The sequence below is a fragment of the Brassica napus genome, unplaced genomic scaffold, assembly GCF_020379485.1.
Source record: "Brassica napus cultivar Da-Ae unplaced genomic scaffold, Da-Ae ScsIHWf_1532;HRSCAF=2132, whole genome shotgun sequence".
NCBI classification, from domain to species: Eukaryota; Viridiplantae; Streptophyta; class Magnoliopsida; order Brassicales; family Brassicaceae; genus Brassica; species Brassica napus.
Genome location: NW_026014949.1, coordinates 25,933 through 47,053, shown reverse-complemented (window position 1 = coordinate 47,053; position 21,121 = coordinate 25,933). Strand labels below are relative to the sequence as shown.

Here is a 21,121-nt window from a genome sequence, read left to right as displayed (position 1 = left end):
CTGGTTTGAGATCAACCTCTTTCTTTTTCTGAAGCTGAAGCTGATCTTCATGCACTTCTTTAGGAGTTAGAGGTACCAAGACAGTTCGCTTGCCGTTGAACTCAAAAGAATGTTTGTTGGTGAAGCCATCATGGATGACACGCCTATCAAATTGCCAAGGCCTTCCCAGTAGTATGTGGCTGGCTTCCATGGGTATCACATCACAGAGAATGTCATCTTCATACCTCCCAATGGTCAAGGGTATAGAAACCTGAGTAGATACCCTCATCTCGCCCTCTTCATTAAGCCATTGCAGCCGGTAAGGTTTAGGATGCTTTTGAGCTTTCAAACCAAGCTTCTTCACCATTGTCTCGCTAGCAACATTAACACAGCTTCCACCGTCGATGATCAGGCTGCAGACCTTTCCTTGCACCAGACAACGTGTGTAGAACAAGTTCTCTCTTTGTTCTTGCTCCTCTGTTTTGTTTTGCAAACTGAGAGTTCTTCTTGCAACCAAAAGTCTACCTTGAACTGGTTCCTCCTCATGCTCAACTTCTGATAGTTCTTGATCAGTCCTTAGTTTCTCATCTTCAGATTCAAACTCTCCATTCTCCAGAAGAATCATAACTCTCTTGTTAGTACACTCATTAGCATAGTGCCCACGCCCTTGGCACTTAAAGCACTTCACATCTCTTGCACGCGAGCTTGTAGCTTCCACTTTACCCTTATCTTTGTTGTAGATGCTACTAGACTTGGATTCTTCTTTTGGCTGTGGCTTGCTCTCCTTTTGATAGCTCGGTTTATCTTCCTTAGAGGTCTGGTATCTATTGGAACCATAGCTGCCACGCGCATAACTTCTTCTCTTAACTTGTTGCTCCACCAAGATAGCTTTGTGTAGCATCTCCTCTATTCCAAGTAGTGTTGCATCTCCACTCTATCTTGTATCTCACGGTTGAGTCCACCAAGAAATCGTGCCATGGTAGCTTCACTGTCCTCAGATACACAAGCTCTTAGCATAAGCAACTCCATCTCTTGAAAGTATTCCTCTACAGACTTTGATCCTTGTGTGAGCAGTCTCAGCTTTTGATGAAGATCACGGTGATAATGGCTTGGTACAAACCTCTTGCGCATCACAGCTTTCATCTCTGCCCATGTTTCAATGGGAAATTCACCATTGCGCCTCTTGTTTGTAACCAACTGATCCCACCAGCTCAATGCATAGTCATTGAACTCGGTAGCAGCTACTTGAATCTTCTTAGTCTCTGAGTAATGCTGACAGTTGAAAACGAGTTCGATCTTCTTCTCCCACTCAAGATAGGCATCTGGATCAGCTTTACCATGGAAAGGAGGGATCTTAAGCTTTAATCCTGATAGCTCATTGCGTCTATGCCTCCGGCCCTCATGATCACGTCGAGATCTTCTACTGCTACGTCTTGAACCGGAGCTATGGCTACTTCTCTCATAGAAGTTATCAGTCTCTTCTGATCCAGCATGCTCACGCTGACCTTGTCTGTTTCTTCTTTGCTCATGTCTTGAACCAGATGCTTGTCCTTGCCCATCATGCGGTCTCTGATCATACTTCTCTTCCAGTAACTTCACCATCGCTTCCATCACTTGTTTGGTGATTGCTTCTTGCAGCAATCTATTCCTTCGCACAAAGGTTTCATCATCCTCCTCAGACCCCATTGCTTCCTGATACACGAAAAGAACTTGAACCAGTAAGTAGTTCAAAGAATTCAGAACTCAAGATTCAAATAAGGAAACAAACAAAGCGGCAAATGAAGATACTTGATCAACACGCGACGATTTGAATTCTATCTTTTTTTTTTCGAAATTGAAACAATAACAGATCAGATTCAACAGATGATGAAATGAGGTAATCAAATCCTGATCTATAATTCTAACAACAGATCGAGTCACACACTCACAAGAAAACTTTCGGATCAAACAAAACGATAACGTAATCGACAAGAATGTGAAAAGGTTTTGTTCAAAACTTGATCGAAATTCTTAGATCTATCAGTATGAGACACGAAACAATCAGATCTAGCAATCCTGATAATGAAACAAGCAGATCAAGTGAGAATAAACACACAGGAACCGATTGATCAAAAATATGAATCGACAAAGAGTAGATCTTAAGAAATCGCAAAGAGAAATCGAAACTCCCCTTCCAGAGTGCTCTGATACCACTTAATGAGATCCTAGGACCCTTCTCTGGATGGTTTGGATAGATCCTTGCATAAACGAATCAAAGACTCAAGTTTATCAAGGCTGTGGATCGAATGGTGACACAAGAGGCTGCGGAAAGGCTCCTTGATACTCCTAGGCTTAGATCGGATATGACACACCTTTCTAAAGCCCTTGGGCGTTGGATATTACACACCAACAGACTGGATACTACACACCAGACACTCTCTTAACTCGTGAAAGCAAGGGAGAAGAAAACACAAAGGTTTAAAAGAAAGAAAACTTGATAGATGCTAGGGTTGCCGAGTTACACATATATATAGTGAAAGGCTTGGAACAGGCTCCAAGCATTTCGAAATTAAAGGAACAGGCTCCTCCAATTAATGTAGAAATAAAGACATAACTTAGATAGAGTTTTCGAAAATGAAAGACATAAATACTTAGAAATAAAGATAGCATAAGGTTCTTCATGTGGTTTGGTCCGAGAGTATCAACTAGGTGATAAGATAGCAAGACTATGGCCTCGTTAAAAACCTATCATTGCAAAACCCATTGGGACAAAAACAATGATAGGAAAAGAGCACACATAGCTTGCTAGCCTAGATGATACTCAACTTGATGGTAAGATGGCTTGAATGGTGATAAGCGTATCTTGAAGTATCAAGCTTCCTCCAAGACATTCTTCTTGCTTCAAGGACTTCCTGATTAGTCCTCCAATAGCTTCTTTGAGTTTCCTAGCTCTGGCTCGAGTCATGGGACCTTTAGGAATGGATAAGACCTCATCTTCTTCAGCTGGTTCACCTCTAAACTCGCCATCTCTATCTCCATCAGCTGGCTGGTCCATGATCATATCATTCTTACATCGCGATTCATCCTGGTTTGATTAGAATGACAAATAAGCTGTCATATTCCCAAACAGGAAAACTGGGATCACCTGATTTGAAAGTGGGATAGTGATGAGATCCTAGGATGATGCTCTGGAACAGATGGGATAATCCTTGCAGAAACGAATCAAAAGACTCAAGTTTCTCAAGGTATGTGGATCGAATGGTGACACAAGAGGCTGCGGAAAGGCTCCTTGATACTCCTAGGCAATAGATTGGATATGACACACCAAACTAGAGCCCTTAGTCTCTGGATATTACACACCAGAAGTTGGATATTACACACCAACACTCAATCAACTCGACAAGCAAGAAGAAAAGAGAAAACAAAGGTTTTTGATAAAAAGATGGATGCTGATACAAGGGGCCACGACCAGAATATAAAGGAGAAGCCTTGTACATGCACAAGGTCTCGAAAATACAAGGAAAATAAAGACAAGGCTCCCTTGGAAACACAACAAAGACTAGAGTTTTCGAAAATAAAAACATAGCATAAAAACTTAGATAAAATTATATAACATAAGGTCTTCATGTGGACAGACCAAGATCAATCATCTAGGAGGTAAGAGAAGTAACTTGTGGCCTCATTAAAAACCTTCCTTTGGAAAACCCAGTGGGACAAAACCAAAGGTTAGGAAAAGAGCACACACAAGCTACTTGCCTAGATGATGATCAGCTTGAAGGTGGAGTAGCTTGAATGATGGTTAAGGTGTCTTGGATGATCAAGCTTCGGCCAAGACTAATGTATTCTTCTTGTTTCCAAATGTTCTTCAAGGTTGCATCCTCAGCTACAAGCTCTTCAGGTTCAGGTTCAGGTTCATGCTTCCAGTCCTTGGTGCTTTCCATGATCATATCATCCCCTCCCACTTCAAAAAGATTTGTCCTCAAATCTGTGTTACCTGCAATAGAAGGGACCAAGTCAGTAACATCAGAGTTTATAATCAGATTACACTTACCTTGCAAGCCTCTTTGATAGGCATTGTCGCTGACTGTTTCTATTAGGTAGAAGGGACTGATCCATTTGGCTTTCCTCACTCCTGAGGCATTACTTAAACCTGATACATTGAAACAAGACAAGTTAACACAAGCAAAATTATCATAGAGTAAGAGTCTTATCCCAAAGTTGTCTTTTCTCGGTTTTGGCTTGTATGCTGCATCTGGAGGTGCTTCTTTGATGAGGATGAAGCAAGTGACGTCCTGATGTCTCTCCTGGCTTAGATCAGGCGGCTTGAAACGTTTGTCTTCCTCACGCTTGTTCTTTGTCTTTGCATTCTTCAAAGCTTCCATATAATCTGCACATGACTCTTTTGGCAAAAACAAGTGCATCATATCTGTGTAATCAATAAAAGAACTCTTGAAAACATGATTAGTTACCTTAGCATGCTCCCCTGGTCGCCATAGATAGGATTGAGATGTTCTAAACTCAGAAAAGTTCAGACAAAGCAAACACAGAATCACCCGACTTGTAGAACCCATAACTCTTTCATTTGAGAAGCTTTGGACATGATTCCAGTTCGACGTGAGACCCTGATGAGTGTAGTTTCCATTGCAGTTGAGTTTGTTGCTTAACTCCTTCTGGTTGCTGAGATATGATCCTCGGACTGCTCCTATGTCAAAGTTGGCGGCTAGACAGCTTCCAAGATTTGATTGTTGCATCTCCAACTTAGCCAAGTATCCATTCTTGATACTCTGATCATTACTATAGCCTCTCTTTTCGAAAATTCTAGCACTCAAAACTGTTTGACCTGTACCAATAGAAAGCAAATCAGGTTTCATGCGTTTCTTTGAGTCTAGATAATTACCTCGGGTTGGTTTATTTGGAGATTGATGTAGACTGAGTCCATCTGGTGGTTTCTCCTTGATTTGAGAAGAAAACATGAGTTCTCCTCCTATTCCAGTAATCACTTCACCATTTAATCTAGTGAAATCTCCATCTCCACTCTTGTTTTGACAATCTCTGAAATGGTATTGAAGCTTTTGCAAATCTGGTGGCTTCCACACCTTGACATGATCAAGAAGCAAGGCATTTTGATCAGCTTCCAACTCCTTATTACCCAAGCTGGTTCTAGCACGAGCAGAGCACTCTCCAAGGATGATAAGTGTGCTGTCATATGCTCCAGGTTTCCACAAGTAGATCTGTAACCTTCCAGCCCAATCTGATATAAGCAGCTCACAGAATTTGGCTAAACCGATATGTTTTGCGGAATTGACAATATCTTGATGATCAGGTGGCCATTTGCTGCGTTTTCCGGTTTGTTGGATCCAGGAAAGAGTGGGTAACATTCTCCAATTGGTTTCGTAGTGAAAATCTTGCTGAGCTGAGACGTGCATCCCTTTAGCTTCAGAGGGTAAAAGATCACCAAAAACAATTGTTGTTGCTGCCGATTTCTTCTCAATCACTATGGGATTGTTCCTGTGATTCCACAACTCTCCTCCAGGCTCAAATACAACATGTTCCATGCCCAGTTCGTGTCTTGAAAGCTCTACTGCTCTGGTCTTGTTCCAGACAAAGGGATTGAACAGAAAAATACCCAAGAATATCTTTTGGAAATCACACGGGTCAAAGACAATCAGTTGTCTCTTTTTGCAAGCTGTCTGTGGTTCCCTGGGTGTCTCTTCTGGTACTATGGCTTGTTTGAAAGGAACCATGACGTTCTGAACAGGCTGCTCATCTTTCTGAATGGCAGCTGATGATTCTTTGGCTTGATCTCCTTGAATAGATGTAGCTGATACCGGCTCTGCTGAATTAAGTTCTGAGACTGAAGTGATTAACTCCTGGTTCTGTTCTTTAAGGATGGACGTGTAGTGTGGGTCTCCCTGAATTGTTTCTCCACATCCATAATCACTTGAGACAGCTTCTTTATGTCCTCCTCACAGAACCAGCTCGTTGTCTTGCTAGGTAAACCAATATCACCGGTTGATCTTGATCTCATTCTGTCTTGTTGTTCCTGGACTGAGTTTGCAGAGCATGGCTTTGTTTCAGACTGTTTTCGAAGCACTTCATTGTGGTACTGTCTTGGAACATACTTATGACGCATCAAAGCCCTTAATTTAAGCCAGGTTGCAACAGGTTCTTTTCCATAGTGTCTCCTAGACGACACCAGTTGCTTCCACCAGCTTGAAGCATAACCACAAAACTCAGCAGTGGCTAATTGAACCTTCTTTACTTCAGCATAGCTTTGATAGTCGAAAATCAACTCCATCTTCTCTTCCCATTCCACATATGCAGCAGGATCAGCCTTACCATGAAAAGAAGGAATTTGATATTTCAATCCAGCATGCTTCTGGTTTCTGTCAATCTGATCAAACTCCTTTTTCTTGTACTCATCTCTGGATGATCTGCCTTTCCTTTGCTGCTGTAGGTCTTGTCTTAATTTTCTCAACTGATCTTTGCAGGCTTTATCCAGACTGGCTGTGAATTCTTCAAGAAAAAGCTTTTCTTTCTTACTGAGTTCTCCTTTTTGATCTCCTGCCATGGTACCTGAGACAAGAGAAAGATTAAGCCAGTAAGTAGTTCTAACAAAACAGATCACAATTATTGGATTTAGACAACAATCAGAACAGATCAAATCGAGAATAAAAATTCAAACACAATCAGGTTGATAATCAGAAAAAGTTTGATAATCAGAAACAGACAGAAACAACAGAAACAATCGATCTATAATAACCCAAACAAGAACAGATCAGTTGATATGATCATGGACCAGCCAGCTGATGGAGATAGAGATGGCGAGTTTAGAGGTGAACCAGCTGAAGAAGATGAGGTCTTATCCATTCCTAAAGGTCCCATGACTCGAGCCAGAGCTAGGAAACTCAAAGAAGCTATTGGAGGACTAATCAGGAAGTCCTTGAAGCAAGAAGAATGTCTTGGAGGAAGCTTGATACTTCAAGATACGCTTATCACCATTCAAGCCATCTTACCATCAAGTTGAGTATCATCTAGGCTAGCAAGCTATGTGTGCTCTTTTCCTATCATTGTTTTTGTCCCAATGGGTTTTGCAATGATAGGTTTTTAACGAGGCCATAGTCTTGCTATCTTATCACCTAGTTGATACTCTCGGACCAAACCACATGAAGAACCTTATGCTATCTTTATTTCTAAGTATTTATGTCTTTCATTTTCGAAAACTCTATCTAAGTTATGTCTTTATTTCTACATTAATTGGAGGAGCCTGTTCCTTTAATTTCGAAATGCTTGGAGCCTGTTCCAAGCCTTTCACTATATATATGTGTAACTCGGCAACCCTAGCATCTATCAAGTTTTCTTTCATTTAAACCTTTGTGTTTTCTTCTCCCTTGCTTTCACGAGTTAAGAGAGTGTCTGGTGTGTAGTATCCAGTCTGTTGGTGTGTAATATCCAACGCCCAAGGGCTTTAGAAAGGTGTGTCATATCCGATCTAAGCCTAGGAGTATCAAGGAGCCTTTCCGCAGCCTCTTGTGTCACCATTCGATCCACAGCCTTGATAAACTTGAGTCTTTGATTCGTTTATGCAAGGATCTATCCAAACCATCCAGAGAAGGGTCCTAGGATCTCATTAAGTGGTATCAGAGCACTCTGGAAGGGGAGTTTCGATTTCTCTTTGCGATTTCTTAAGATCTACTCTTTGTCGATTCATATTTTTGATCAATCGGTTCTTGTGTGTTTATTCTCACTTGATCTGCTTGTTTCATTATCAGGATTGCTAGATCTGATTGTTTCGTGTCTCATACTGATAGATCTAAGAATTTCGATCAAGTTTTGAACAAAACCTTTTCACATTCTTGTCGATTACGTTATCGTTTTGCTTGATCCGAAAGTTTCTTGTGATTGTGTGACTCGATCTGTTGTTAGAATCATAGATCAGGATTTGATTACCTCATTTCATCATCTGTTGAATCTGATCTGTTATTGTTTCAATTTCGAAAAGATAGAATTCAAATCGTCGCGTGTTGATCAAGTATCTTCATTTGCCGCTTTGTTTGTTTCCTTATTTGAATCTTGAGTTCTGAATTCTTTTGAACTACTTACTGGTTCAAGTTTTTCGTGTATCAGGAAGCAATGGGGTCTGAGGAGGATGATGAAACCTTTGTGCGAAGGAATAGATTGCTGCAAGAAGCAATCACCAAACAAGTGATGGAAGCGATGGTGAAGTTACTGGAAGAGAAGTATGATCAGAGACCGCATGATGGGCAAGGACAAGCATCTGGTTCAAGACATGAGCCAAGAAGAAACAGACAAGGTCAGCGTGAGCATGCTGGATCAGAAGAGACTGATAACTTCTATGAGAGAAGTAGCCATAGCTCCGGTTCAAGACGTAGCAGTAGAAGATCTCGACGTGATCATGAGGGCCGGAGGCATAGACGCAATGAGCTATCAGGATTAAAGCTTAAGATCCCTCCTTTCCATGGTAAAGCTGATCCAGATGCCTATCTTGAGTGGGAGAAGAAGATCGAACTCGTTTTCAACTGTCAGCATTACTCAGAGACTAAGAAGATTCAAGTAGCTGCTACCGAGTTCAATGATTATGCATTGAGCTGGTGGGATCAGTTGGTTACAAACAAGAGGCGCAATGGTGAATTTCCCATTGAAACATGGGCAGAGATGAAAGCTGTGATGCGCAAGAGGTTTGTACCAAGTCATTATCACCGTGATCTTCATCAAAAGCTGAGACTGCTCACACAAGGATCAAAGTCTGTAGAGGAATACTTTCAAGAGATGGAGTTGCTTATGCTAAGAGCTTGTGTATCTGAGGACAGTGAAGCTACCATGGCACGATTTCTTGGTGGACTCAACCGTGAGATACAAGATAGAGTGGAGATGCAACACTACTTGGAGATAGAGGAGATGCTACACAAAGCTATCTTGGTGGAGCAGCAAGTTAAGAGAAGAAGTCATGCGCGTGGCAGCTATGGTTCCAATAGATACCAGACCTCTAAGGAAGATAAACCGAGCTATCAAAAGGAGAGCAAGCCACAGCCAAAAGAAGAATCCAAGTCTAGTAGCATCTACAACAAAGATAAGGGTAAAGTGGAAGCTACAAGCTCGCGTGCAAGAGATGTGAAGTGCTTTAAGTGCCAAGGGCGTGGGCACTATGCTAATGAGTGTACTAACAAGAGAGTTATGATTCTTCTGGAGAATGGAGAGTTTGAATCTGAAGATGAGAAACTAAGGACTGATCAAGAACTATCAGAAGTTGAGCATGAGGAGGAACCAGTTCAAGGTAGACTTTTGGTTGCAAGAAGAACTCTCAGTTTGCAAAACAAAACAGAGGAGCAAGAACAAAGAGAGAACTTGTTCTACACACGTTGTCTGGTGCAAGGAAAGGTCTGCAGCCTGATCATCGACGGTGGAAGCTGTGTTAATGTTGCTAGCGAGACAATGGTGAAGAAGCTTGGTTTGAAAGCTCAAAAGCATCCTAAACCTTACCGGCTGCAATGGCTTAATGAAGAGGGCGAGATGAGGGTATCTACTCAGGTCTCTATACCCTTGACCATTGGGAGGTATGAAGATGACATTCTCTGTGATGTGATACCCATGGAAGCCAGCCACATACTACTGGGAAGGCCTTGGCAATTTGATAGGCGTGTCATCCATGATGGCTTCACCAACAAACATTCTTTTGAGTTCAACGGCAAGCGAACTGTCTTGGTACCTCTAACTCCTAAAGAAGTGCATGAAGATCAGCTTCAGCTTCAGAAAAAGAAAGAGGTTGATCTCAAACCAGATAAGCAACACAACTTCTATGCTAAAGCTAGTGAAATCAAAAGATCTCTTTATTCTCATCAATCGGTTCTCTTATTTATCTTTAAAGAATCTCTTTTGTCTCTAACTGATTGTACACCGGTGTATCCGAGTGAGATGTCAGCTCTTTTACAGGAATACCAGGATGTATTTCCAGAAGATAATCCCATAGGATTGCCACCTATTCGAGGGATTGAGCATCAGATTGATTTTGTACCAGGAGCTACTCTTCCCAACAGACCAGCATACAGAACTAATCCTGTGGAAACCAAGGAGCTACAAAGGCAGGTTGAGGAACTGATGGAGAAAGGCCATATCCGTGAAAGTATGAGCCCATGTGCTGTGCCTGTGCTCCTTGTTCCAAAGAAAGATGGGAGCTGGCGTATGTGTGTTGATTGTAGAGCAATCAACAACATAACAGTGAAGTATCGCCACCCTATTCCTAGATTAGATGATATGCTTGATGAGTTGCATGGTTCTAGTGTCTTTTCTAAGATAGATTTGAAGAGTGGATATCATCAAATAAGAATGAAAGAGGGAGATGAGTGGAAAACAGCCTTTAAGACTAAGCATGGGTTGTATGAGTGGTTAGTCATGCCTTTTGGATTAACCAATGCTCCTAGCACTTTTATGAGATTGATGAATCATGTGCTTAGATCTTTCATAGGTTTGTTTGTGGTAGTATACTTTGATGATATCCTTGTTTACAGTAAGAACCTAGGAGAGCATATAGATCATCTTAAGTCTGTTCTTGATGTGTTGAGAAAAGAAAAACTGTTTGCTAACCTTAAGAAATGCACTTTTTGTACGGATAACTTGGTCTTCCTAGGCTTTGTTGTGAGTGCAGATGGAGTAAAGGTGGATCAGGAGAAGGTGAGAGCAATTCAAGAATGGCCAATTCCAAAGACTATAAGTGAAGTAAGGAGCTTTCACGGCCTTGCTGGCTTCTACCGACGGTTTGTGAAAGACTTTAGCACCATAGCAGCCCCATTGACTGAGGTGATCAAGAAAGAAGTTGGATTCAAATGGGGAGAAGCACAAGAACTTGCCTTTCAATGCCTAAAAGAGAAGCTTACTAATGCCCCTCTTCTTATACTTCCTGATTTCAATAAAACTTTTGAAATTGAATGTGATGCCTCAGGAATTGGAATTGGTGCTGTTCTTATGCAGGAGAAGAGACCCATAGCTTATTTCAGTGAGAAGCTTGGAGGCGCCACTCTCAACTATGCAACTTATGATAAGGAATTGTATGCCTTGGTGAGAGCTTTGCAGACTTGGCAGCATTACTTGTGGCCCAAGGAGTTTGTGATACACACGGATCATGAGTCTCTCAAGTACTTGAAAGGACAGAACAAGCTCAGCAAAAGACACGCAAGGTGGGTTGAGTTCATTGAGACATTTCCTTATGTCATCAAGTACAAACAAGGTAAAGAAAACATAGTTGCTGATGCACTATCTCGAAGGTATGTTCTCTTAAACACTCTTGATGCTAAGTTGTTAGGTTTTGAGCAGATTAAAGAGATGTATGAATCTGATCCAGATTTTAAAGAAGCTTATAACTCTTGTGAGAAATTTGCTGCTGGACATTATTTTAGACATGATGGATTCCTCTTTTATGATAATAGACTGTGTGTGCCTAATTGCTCTTTGAGAGATTTGTTTGTTAGGGAATCACATGGAGGAAGTCTCATGGGTCACTTTGGTATTGCAAAGACTCTTAAAACCTTGCAGGATCATTTCTTTTGGCCTCGGATGAAAAGTGATGTGGAGAAACTATGTGAGAGATGTGCAACTTGCAAGCAAGCTAAGTCTAAGGTTCAGTCTCACGGTTTGTATACTCCTCTCCCTATTCCTTATCATCCTTGGAATGACATATCTATGGATTTCATTGTTGGATTGCCTAGAACTAGGACTGGGAAGGATTCTATCTTTGTTGTTGTTGACAGGTTCTCAAAAATGGCACATTTCATAGCATGTCATAAAACTGATGATGCATTGCATGTAGCTAACCTGTTCTTTAAGGAGATTGTGCGTTTACATGGTATGCCTAGGACCATAGTTTCTGATAGGGATACTAAGTTTCTTAGTTATTTTTGGAAAACTCTTTGGTCTAAGCTAGGCACTAAGTTGTTGTTCTCCACTACTTGTCATCCGCAAACTGATGGACAGACTGAAGTAGTTAATAGAACTCTAGGAACACTCTTGCGTGCATTCATTAAAAAGAATCTGAAATCTTGGGAAGATTATCTGCCACATTGTGAATTTGCATATAATCATGCTGTGCATTCTGCTTCTAAGTTTTCACCCTTTGAAATTGTTTATGGGTTCAATCCCACCTCTCCTTTGGATTTAATCCCTTTACCTGAGTGTGAAAGGGTCAGTTTGGATGGCAAAAAGAAGGCAGAGATGGTGAAACAACTTCACGAGCAAGCTAGGCTCAACATTGAAGAGAAAACTAAGCAGTATGTCAAGCATGCCAACAAAGGAAGGCGTGAGATGGTCTTTAAGGAGGGTGATAAAGTTTGGGTTCATTTGAGAAAAGAGAGGTTTCCTAATGAGAGGAAGTCAAAGCTTATGCCAAGAATTGATGGACCTTTTGAGATCACAAGGAAGATCAGCAACAATGCCTACAAGATTGATCTCCAAGATAAGTATGATGTGAGTAATAGCTTCAATGTTACTGACTTGATCCCTTTTATTGCAGATGAACCTGATTTGAGGTCAAATCCTTTTCAAGAGGGAGGGGATGATATGATCATGGACCAGCCAGCTGATGGAGATAGAGATGGCGAGTTTAGAGATGAACCAGCTGAAGAAGATGAGGTCTTAACCATTCCTAAAGGTCCCATGACTCGAGCCAGAGCTAGGAAACTCAAAGAAGCTATTGGAGGACTAATCAGGAAGTCCTTGGAGCAAGAAGAATGTCTTGGAGGAAGCTTGATACTTCAAGATACGCTTATCACCATTCAAGCCATCTTACCATCAAGTTGAGTATCATCTAGGCTAGCAAGCTATGTGTGCTCTTTTCCTATCATTGTTTTTGTCCCATTGGGTTTTGCAATGATAGGTTTTTAACGAGGCCATAGTCTTGCTATCTTATCACCTAGTTGATACTCTCGGACCAAACCACATGAAGAACCTTATGCTATCTTTATTTCTAAGTATTTATGTCTTTCATTTTCGAAAACTCTATCTAAGTTGTGTCTTTACTTCTACATTAATTGGAGGAGCCTGTTCCTTTAATTTCGAAATGCTTGGAGCCTGTTCCAAGCCTTTCACTATATATATGTGTAACTCGGCAACCCTAGCATCTATCAAGTTTTCTTTCATTTAAACCTTTGTGTTTTCTTCTCCCTTGCTTTCACGAGTTAAGAGAGTGTCTGGTGTGTAGTATCCAGTCTGTTGGTGTGTAATATCCAACGCCCAAGGGCTTTAGAAAGGTGTGTCATATCCGATCTAAGTCTAGGAGTATCAAGGAGCCTTTCCGCAGCCTCTTGTGTCACCATTCGATCCACAGCCTTGATAAACTTGAGTCTTTGATTCGTTTATGCAAGGATCTATCCAAACCATCCAGAGAAGGGTCCTAGGATCTCATTACCAAATCAAGCTTCTTACAAAGTGATTCATCCTGGTTCGATTGGAACGACGGAGAAGTTGTCCTATTCCCAAACTGGGAAACTGGAATCACCTGATTAGAAAGTGGGATAACTTCTTCATCCCAACTCTTATGAGATTTATTCAACTTCCTGGTGATTCTCCAACACTTTATGTATCCAAATCAAGCTTCTTACAAAGTGATTCATCCTGGTTTGATGGGAACGACGAAGAAGCTGTCCTATTCCCAAACTGGGAAACTGGAATCACCTGATTAGAAAGCGGGATAACTTCTTCATCCCAACTCCTATGAGATTTATTCAACTTCCTGGTTAATGAGATCCTAGGACCCTTCTCTGGATGGTTTGGATAGATCCTTGCATAAACGAATCAAAGACTCAAGTTTATCAAGGCTGTGGATCGAATGGTGACACAAGAGGCTGCGGAAAGGCTCCTTGATACTCCTAGACTTAGATCGGATATGACACACCTTTCTAAAGCCCTTGGGCGTTGGATATTACACACCAACAGACTGGATACTACACACCAGACACTCTCTTAACTCGTGAAAGCAAGGGAGAAGAAAACACAAAGGTTTAAATGAAAGAAAACTTGATAGATGCTAGGGTTGCCGAGTTACACATATATATAGTGAAAGGCTTGGAACAGGCTCCAAGCATTTCGAAATTAAAGGAACAGGCTCCTCCAATTAATGTAGAAGTAAAGACACAACTTAGATAGAGTTTTCGAAAATGAAAGACATAAATACTTAGAAATAAAGATAGCATAAGGTTCTTCATGTGGTTTGGTCCGAGAGTATCAACTAGGTGATAAGATAGCAAGACTATGGCCTCGTTAAAAACCTATCATTGCAAAACCCAATGGGACAAAAACAATGATAGGAAAAGAGCACACATAGCTTGCTAGCCTAGATGATACTCAACTTGATGGTAAGATGGCTTGAATGGTGATAAGCGTATCTTGAAGTATCAAGCTTCCTCCAAGACATTCTTCTTGCTCCAAGGACTTCCTGATTAGTCCTCCAATAGCTTCTTTGAGTTTCCTAGCTCTGGCTCGAGTCATGGGACCTTTAGGAATGGTTAAGACCTCATCTTCTTCAGCTGGTTCATCTCTAAACTCGCCATCTCTATCTCCATCAGCTGGCTGGTCCATGATCATATCATCCCCTCCCTCTTGAAAAGGATTTGACCTCAAATCAGGTTCATCTGCAATAAAAGGGATCAAGTCAGTAACATTGAAGCTATTACTCACATCATACTTATCTTGGAGATCAATCTTGTAGGCATTGTTGCTGATCTTCCTTGTGATCTCAAAAGGTCCATCAATTCTTGGCATAAGCTTTGACTTCCTCTCATTAGGAAACCTCTCTTTTCTCAAATGAACCCAAACTTTATCACCCTCCTTAAAGACCATCTCACGCCTTCCTTTGTTGGCATGCTTGACATACTGCTTAGTTTTCTCTTCAATGTTGAGCCTAGCTTGCTCGTGAAGTTGTTTCACCATCTCTGCCTTCTTTTTGCCATCCAAACTGACCCTTTCACACTCAGGTAAAGGGATTAAATCCAAAGGAGAGGTGGGATTGAACCCATAAACAATTTCAAAGGGTGAAAACTTAGAAGCAGAATGCACAGCATGATTATATGCAAATTCACAATGTGGCAGATAATCTTCCCAAGATTTCAGATTCTTTTTAATGAATGCACGCAAGAGTGTTCCTAGAGTTCTATTAACTACTTCAGTCTGTCCATCAGTTTGCGGATGACAAGTAGTGGAGAACAACAACTTAGTGCCTAGCTTAGACCAAAGAGTTTTCCAAAAATAACTAAGAAACTTAGTATCCCTATCAGAAACTATGGTCCTAGGCATACCATGTAAACGCACAATCTCCTTAAAGAACAGGTTAGCTACATGCAATGCATCATCAGTTTTATGACATGCTATGAAATGTGCCATTTTTGAGAACCTGTCAACAACAACAAAGATAGAATCCTTCCCAGTCCTAGTTCTAGGCAATCCAACAATGAAATCCATAGATATGTCATTCCAAGGATGATAAGGAATAGGGAGAGGAGTATACAAACCGTGAGACTGAACCTTAGACTTAGCTTGCTTGCAAGTTGCACATCTCTCACATAGTTTCTCCACATCACTTTTCATCCGAGGCCAAAAGAAATGATCCTGCAAGGTTTTAAGAGTCTTTGCAATACCAAAGTGACCCATGAGACTTCCTCCATGTGATTCCCTAACAAACAAATCTCTCAAAGAGCAATTAGGCACACACAGTCTATTATCATAAAAGAGGAATCCATCATGTCTAAAATAATGTCCAGCAGCAAATTTCTCACAAGAGTTATAAGCTTCTTTAAAATCTGGATCAGATTCATACATCTCTTTAATCTGCTCAAAACCTAACAACTTAGCATCAAGAGTGTTTAAGAGAACATACCTTCGAGATAGTGCATCAGCAACTATGTTTTCTTTACCTTGTTTGTACTTGATGACATAAGGAAATGTCTCAATGAACTCAACCCACCTTGCGTGTCTTTTGCTGAGCTTGTTCTGTCCTTTCAAGTACTTGAGAGACTCATGATCCGTGTGTATCACAAACTCCTTGGGCCACAAGTAATGCTGCCAAGTCTGCAAAGCTCTCACCAAGGCATACAATTCCTTATCATAAGTTGCATAGTTGAGAGTGGCGCCTCCAAGCTTCTCACTGAAATAAGCTATGGGTCTCTTCTCCTGCATAAGAACAGCACCAATTCCAATTCCTGAGGCATCACATTCAATTTCAAAAGTTTTATTGAAATCAGGAAGTATAAGAAGAGGGGCATTAGTAAGCTTCTCTTTTAGGCATTGAAAGGCAAGTTCTTGTGCTTCTCCCCATTTGAATCCAACTTCTTTCTTGATCACCTCAGTCAATGGGGCTGCTATGGTGCTAAAGTCTTTCACAAACCGTCGGTAGAAGCCAGCAAGGCCGTGAAAGCTCCTTACTTCACTTATAGTCTTTGGAATTGGCCATTCTTGAATTGCTCTCACCTTCTCCTGATCCACCTTTACTCCATCTGCACTCACAACAAAGCCTAGGAAGACCAAGTTATCCGTACAAAAAGTGCATTTCTTAAGGTTAGCAAACAGTTTTTCTTTTCTCAACACATCAAGAACAGACTTAAGATGATCTATATGCTCTCCTAGGTTCTTACTGTAAACAAGGATATCATCAAAGTATACTACCACAAACAAACCTATGAAAGATCTAAGCACATGATTCATCAATCTCATAAAAGTGCTAGGAGCATTGGTTAATCCAAAAGGCATGACTAACCACTCATACAACCCATGCTTAGTCTTAAAGGCTGTTTTCCACTCATCTCCCTCTTTCATTCTTATTTGATGATATCCACTCTTCAAATCTATCTTAGAAAAGACACTAGAACCATGCAACTCATCAAGCATATCATCTAATCTAGGAATAGGGTGGCGATACTTCACTGTTATGTTGTTGATTGCTCTACAATCAACACACATACGCCAGCTCCCATCTTTCTTTGGAACAAGGAGCACAGGCACAGCACATGGGCTCATACTTTCACGGATATGGCCTTTCTCCATCAGTTCCTCAACCTGCCTTTGTAGCTCCTTGGTTTCCACAGGATTAGTTCTGTATGCTGGTCTGTTGGGAAGAGTAGCTCCTGGTACAAAATCAATCTGATGCTCAATCCCTCGAATAGGTGGCAATCCTATGGGATTATCTTCTGGAAATACATCCTGGTATTCCTGTAAAAGAGCTGACATCTCACTCGGATACACCGGTGTACAATCAGTTAGAGACAAAAGAGATTCTTTAAAGATAAATAAGAGAACCGATTGATGAGAATAAAGAGATCTTTTGATTTCACTAGCTTTAGCATAGAAGTTGTGTTGCTTATCTGGTTTGAGATCAACCTCTTTCTTTTTCTGAAGCTGAAGCTGATCTTCATGCACTTCTTTAGGAGTTAGAGGTACCAAGACAGTTCGCTTGCCGTTGAACTCAAAAGAATGTTTGTTGGTGAAGCCATCATGGATGACACGCCTATCAAATTGCCAAGGCCTTCCCAGTAGTATGTGGCTGGCTTCCATGGGTATCACATCACAGAGAATGTCATCTTCATACCTCCCAATGGTCAAGGGTATAGAGACCTGAGTAGATACCCTCATCTCGCCCTCTTCATTAAGCCATTGCAGCCGGTAAGGTTTAGGATGCTTTTGAGCTTTCAAACCAAGCTTCTTCACCATTGTCTCGCTAGCAACATTAACACAGCTTCCACCGTCGATGATCAGGCTGCAGACCTTTCCTTGCACCAGACAACGTGTGTAGAACAAGTTCTCTCTTTGTTCTTGCTCCTCTGTTTTGTTTTGCAAACTGAGAGTTCTTCTTGCAACCAAAAGTCTACCTTGAACTGGTTCCTCCTCATGCTCAACTTCTGATAGTTCTTGATCAGTCCTTAGTTTCTCATCTTCAGATTCAAACTCTCCATTCTCCAGAAGAATCATAACTCTCTTGTTAGTACACTCATTAGCATAGTGCCCACGCCCTTGGCACTTAAAGCACTTCACATCTCTTGCACGCGAGCTTGTAGCTTCCACTTTACCCTTATCTTTGTTGTAGATGCTACTAGACTTGGATTCTTCTTTTGGCTGTGGCTTGCTCTCCTTTTGATAGCTCGGTTTATCTTCCTTAGAGGTCTGGTATCTATTGGAACCATAGCTGCCACGCGCATAACTTCTTCTCTTAACTTGCTGTTCCACCAAGATAGCTTTGTGTAGCATCTCCTCTATCTCCAAGTAGTGTTGCATCTCCACTCTATCTTGTATCTCACGGTTGAGTCCACCAAGAAATCGTGCCATGGTAGCTTCACTGTCCTCAGATACACAAGCTCTTAGCATAAGCAACTCCATCTCTTGAAAGTATTCCTCTACAGACTTTGATCCTTGTGTGAGCAGTCTCAGCTTTTGATGAAGATCACGGTGATAATGACTTGGTACAAACCTCTTGCGCATCACAGCTTTCATCTCTGCCCATGTTTCAATGGGGAATTCACCATTGCGCCTCTTGTTTGTGACCAACTGATCCCACCAGCTCAATGCATAATCATTGAACTCGGTAGCAGCTACTTGAATCTTCTTAGTCTCTGAGTAATGCTGACAGTTGAAAACGAGTTCGATCTTCTTCTCCCACTCAAGATAGGCATCTGGATCAGCTTTACCATGGAAAGGAGGGATCTTAAGCTTTAATCCTGATAGCTCATTGCGTCTATGCCTCCGGCCCTCATGATCACGTCGAGATCTTCTACTGCTACGTCTTGAACCGGAGCTATGGCTACTTCTCTCATAGAAGTTATCAGTCTCTTCTGATCCAGCATGCTCACGCTGACCTTGTCTGTTTCTTCTTTGCTCATGTCTTGAACCAGATGCTTGTCCTTGCCCATCATGCGGTCTCTGATCATACTTCTCTTCCAGTAACTTCACCATCGCTTCCATCACTTGTTTGGTGATTGCTTCTTGCAGCAATCTATTCCTTCGCACAAAGGTTTCATCATCCTCCTCAGACCCCATTGCTTCCTGATACACGAAAAACTTGAACCAGTAAGTAGTTCAAAAGAATTCAGAACTCAAGATTCAAATAAGGAAACAAAGTATTCAAACAAAGCGGCAAATGAAGATACTTGATCAACACGCGACGATTTGAATTCTATCTTTTCGAAATTGAAACAATAACAGATCAGATTCAACAGATGATGAAATGAGGTAATCAAATCCTGATCTATGATTCTAACAACAGATCGAGTCACACAATCACAAGAAACTTTCGGATCAAGCAAAACGATAACGTAATCGACAAGAATGTGAAAAGGTTTTGTTCAAAACTTGATCGAAATTCTTAGATCTATCAGTATGAGACACGAAACAATCAGATCTAGCAATCCTGATAATGAAACAAGCAGATCAAGTGAGAATAAACACACAAGAACCGATTGATCAAAAATATGAATCGACAAAGAGTAGATCTTAAGAAATCGCAAAAGAGAAATCGAAACTCCCCTTCCAGAGTGCTCTGATACCACTTAATGAGATCCTAGGACCCTTCTCTGGATGGTTTGGATAGATCCTTGCATAAACGAATCAAAGACTCAAGTTTATCAAGGCTGTGGATCGAATGGTGACACAAGAGGCTGCGGAAAGGCTCCTTGATACTCCTAGACTTAGATCGGATATGACACACCTTTCTAAAGCCCTTGGGCGTTGGATATTACACACCAACAGACTGGATACTACACACCAGACACTCTCTTAACTCGTGAAAGCAAGGGAGAAGAAAACACAAAGGTTTAAATGAAAGAAAACTTGATAGATGCTAGGGTTGCCGAGTTACACATATATATAGTGAAAGGCTTGGAACAGGCTCCAAGCATTTCGAAATTAAAGGAACAGGCTCCTCCAATTAATGTAGAAGTAAAGACACAACTTAGATAGAGTTTTCGAAAATGAAAGACATAAATACTTAGAAATAAAGATAGCATAAGGTTCTTCATGTGGTTTGGTCCGAGAGTATCAACTAGGTGATAAGATAGCAAGACTATGGCCTCGTTAAAAACCTATCATTGCAAAACCCAATGGGACAAAAACAATGATAGGAAAAGAGCACACATAGCTTGCTAGCCTAGATGATACTCAACTTGATGGTAAGATGGCTTGAATGGTGATAAGCGTATCTTGAAGTATCAAGCTTCCTCCAAGACATTCTTCTTGCTCCAAGGACTTCCTGATTAGTCCTCCAATAGCTTCTTTGAGTTTCCTAGCTCTGGCTCGAGTCATGGGACCTTTAGGAATGGTTAAGACCTCATCTTCTTCAGCTGGTTCATCTCTAAACTCGCCATCTCTATCTCCATCAGCTGGCTGGTCCATGATCATATCACTGGTGATTCTCCAACACTTTATGTATCCGAATCAAGCTTCTTACAAACTGATTCATCCTGGTTTGATTGGAACGACGAAGAAGCTGTCCTATTCCCAAACTGGGAAACTGGAATCACCTGATTAGAAAGTGGGATAACTTCTTCACCCCAACTCCTATGAGATTTATTCAACTTCCTGGTGATTCTCCACCATTTTATGTATCCAAATCAAGCTTCTTACAAAGTGATTCATCCTGGTTTGATTGGAACGACGAAGAAGCTGTCCTATTCCCAAACTGGAAAACTGGAATCACCTGATTTAAAAGTGGGATAACCTCTTCATCCCAACTCCTATGAGATTTATTCAACTTCCTGGTGATTCTCCAACACTTTATGTATCCAAATCAAGCTTCTTACAAAGTGATTCATCCTGGTTTGATTGGAACGACGAAGAAGCTGTCCTATTCCCAAACTGGGAAACTGGAATCACCTGATTTGAAAGTGGGATAACTTCTTCATCCCAACTCCTATGAGATTTATTCAACTTCCTGGTGATTCTCCAACACTTTATGTATCCAAATCAAGCTTCTTACAAAGTGATTCATCCTGGTTTGATTGGAACGACGAAGAAGCTGTCCTATTCCCAAACTGGGAAACTGGAATCACCTGATTAGAAAGTGGGATAACTTCTTCATCCCAACTCCTATGAGATTTATTCAACTTCCTGGTGATTCTCCAACACTTTATGTATCCAAATCAAGCTTCTTACAAAGTGATTCATCCTGGTTTGATTGGAACGA

General features: G+C 41.1%; 2 protein-coding genes across 2 annotated transcripts; one reads left to right on the top strand and one right to left on the bottom strand.

Annotated features, from left to right (window-relative positions):
• Positions 1 to 8,514: 8,514 nt before the first annotated feature.
• Positions 8,515 to 12,687, top strand: LOC125597749 (the record flags this gene model as incomplete). The annotated part of the gene is made up of 6 exons (XM_048772286.1): positions 8,515 to 9,618; positions 9,910 to 10,156; positions 10,604 to 11,237; positions 11,370 to 12,142; positions 12,296 to 12,427; positions 12,485 to 12,687. Coding segments are annotated over 6 exons (3,093 nt in total), but the record flags the coding sequence as incomplete, so codon positions are not given.
• Positions 12,688 to 14,385: 1,698 nt separating this feature from the next.
• LOC125597750 lies at positions 14,386 to 18,558 on the bottom strand (the record flags this gene model as incomplete). Its single annotated transcript, XM_048772287.1, has 6 exons — positions 14,386 to 14,588; positions 14,646 to 14,777; positions 14,931 to 15,703; positions 15,836 to 16,469; positions 16,917 to 17,163; positions 17,455 to 18,558. Coding segments are annotated over 6 exons (3,093 nt in total), but the record flags the coding sequence as incomplete, so codon positions are not given.
• Between the last annotated feature and the right edge of the window lie 2,563 nt (positions 18,559 to 21,121).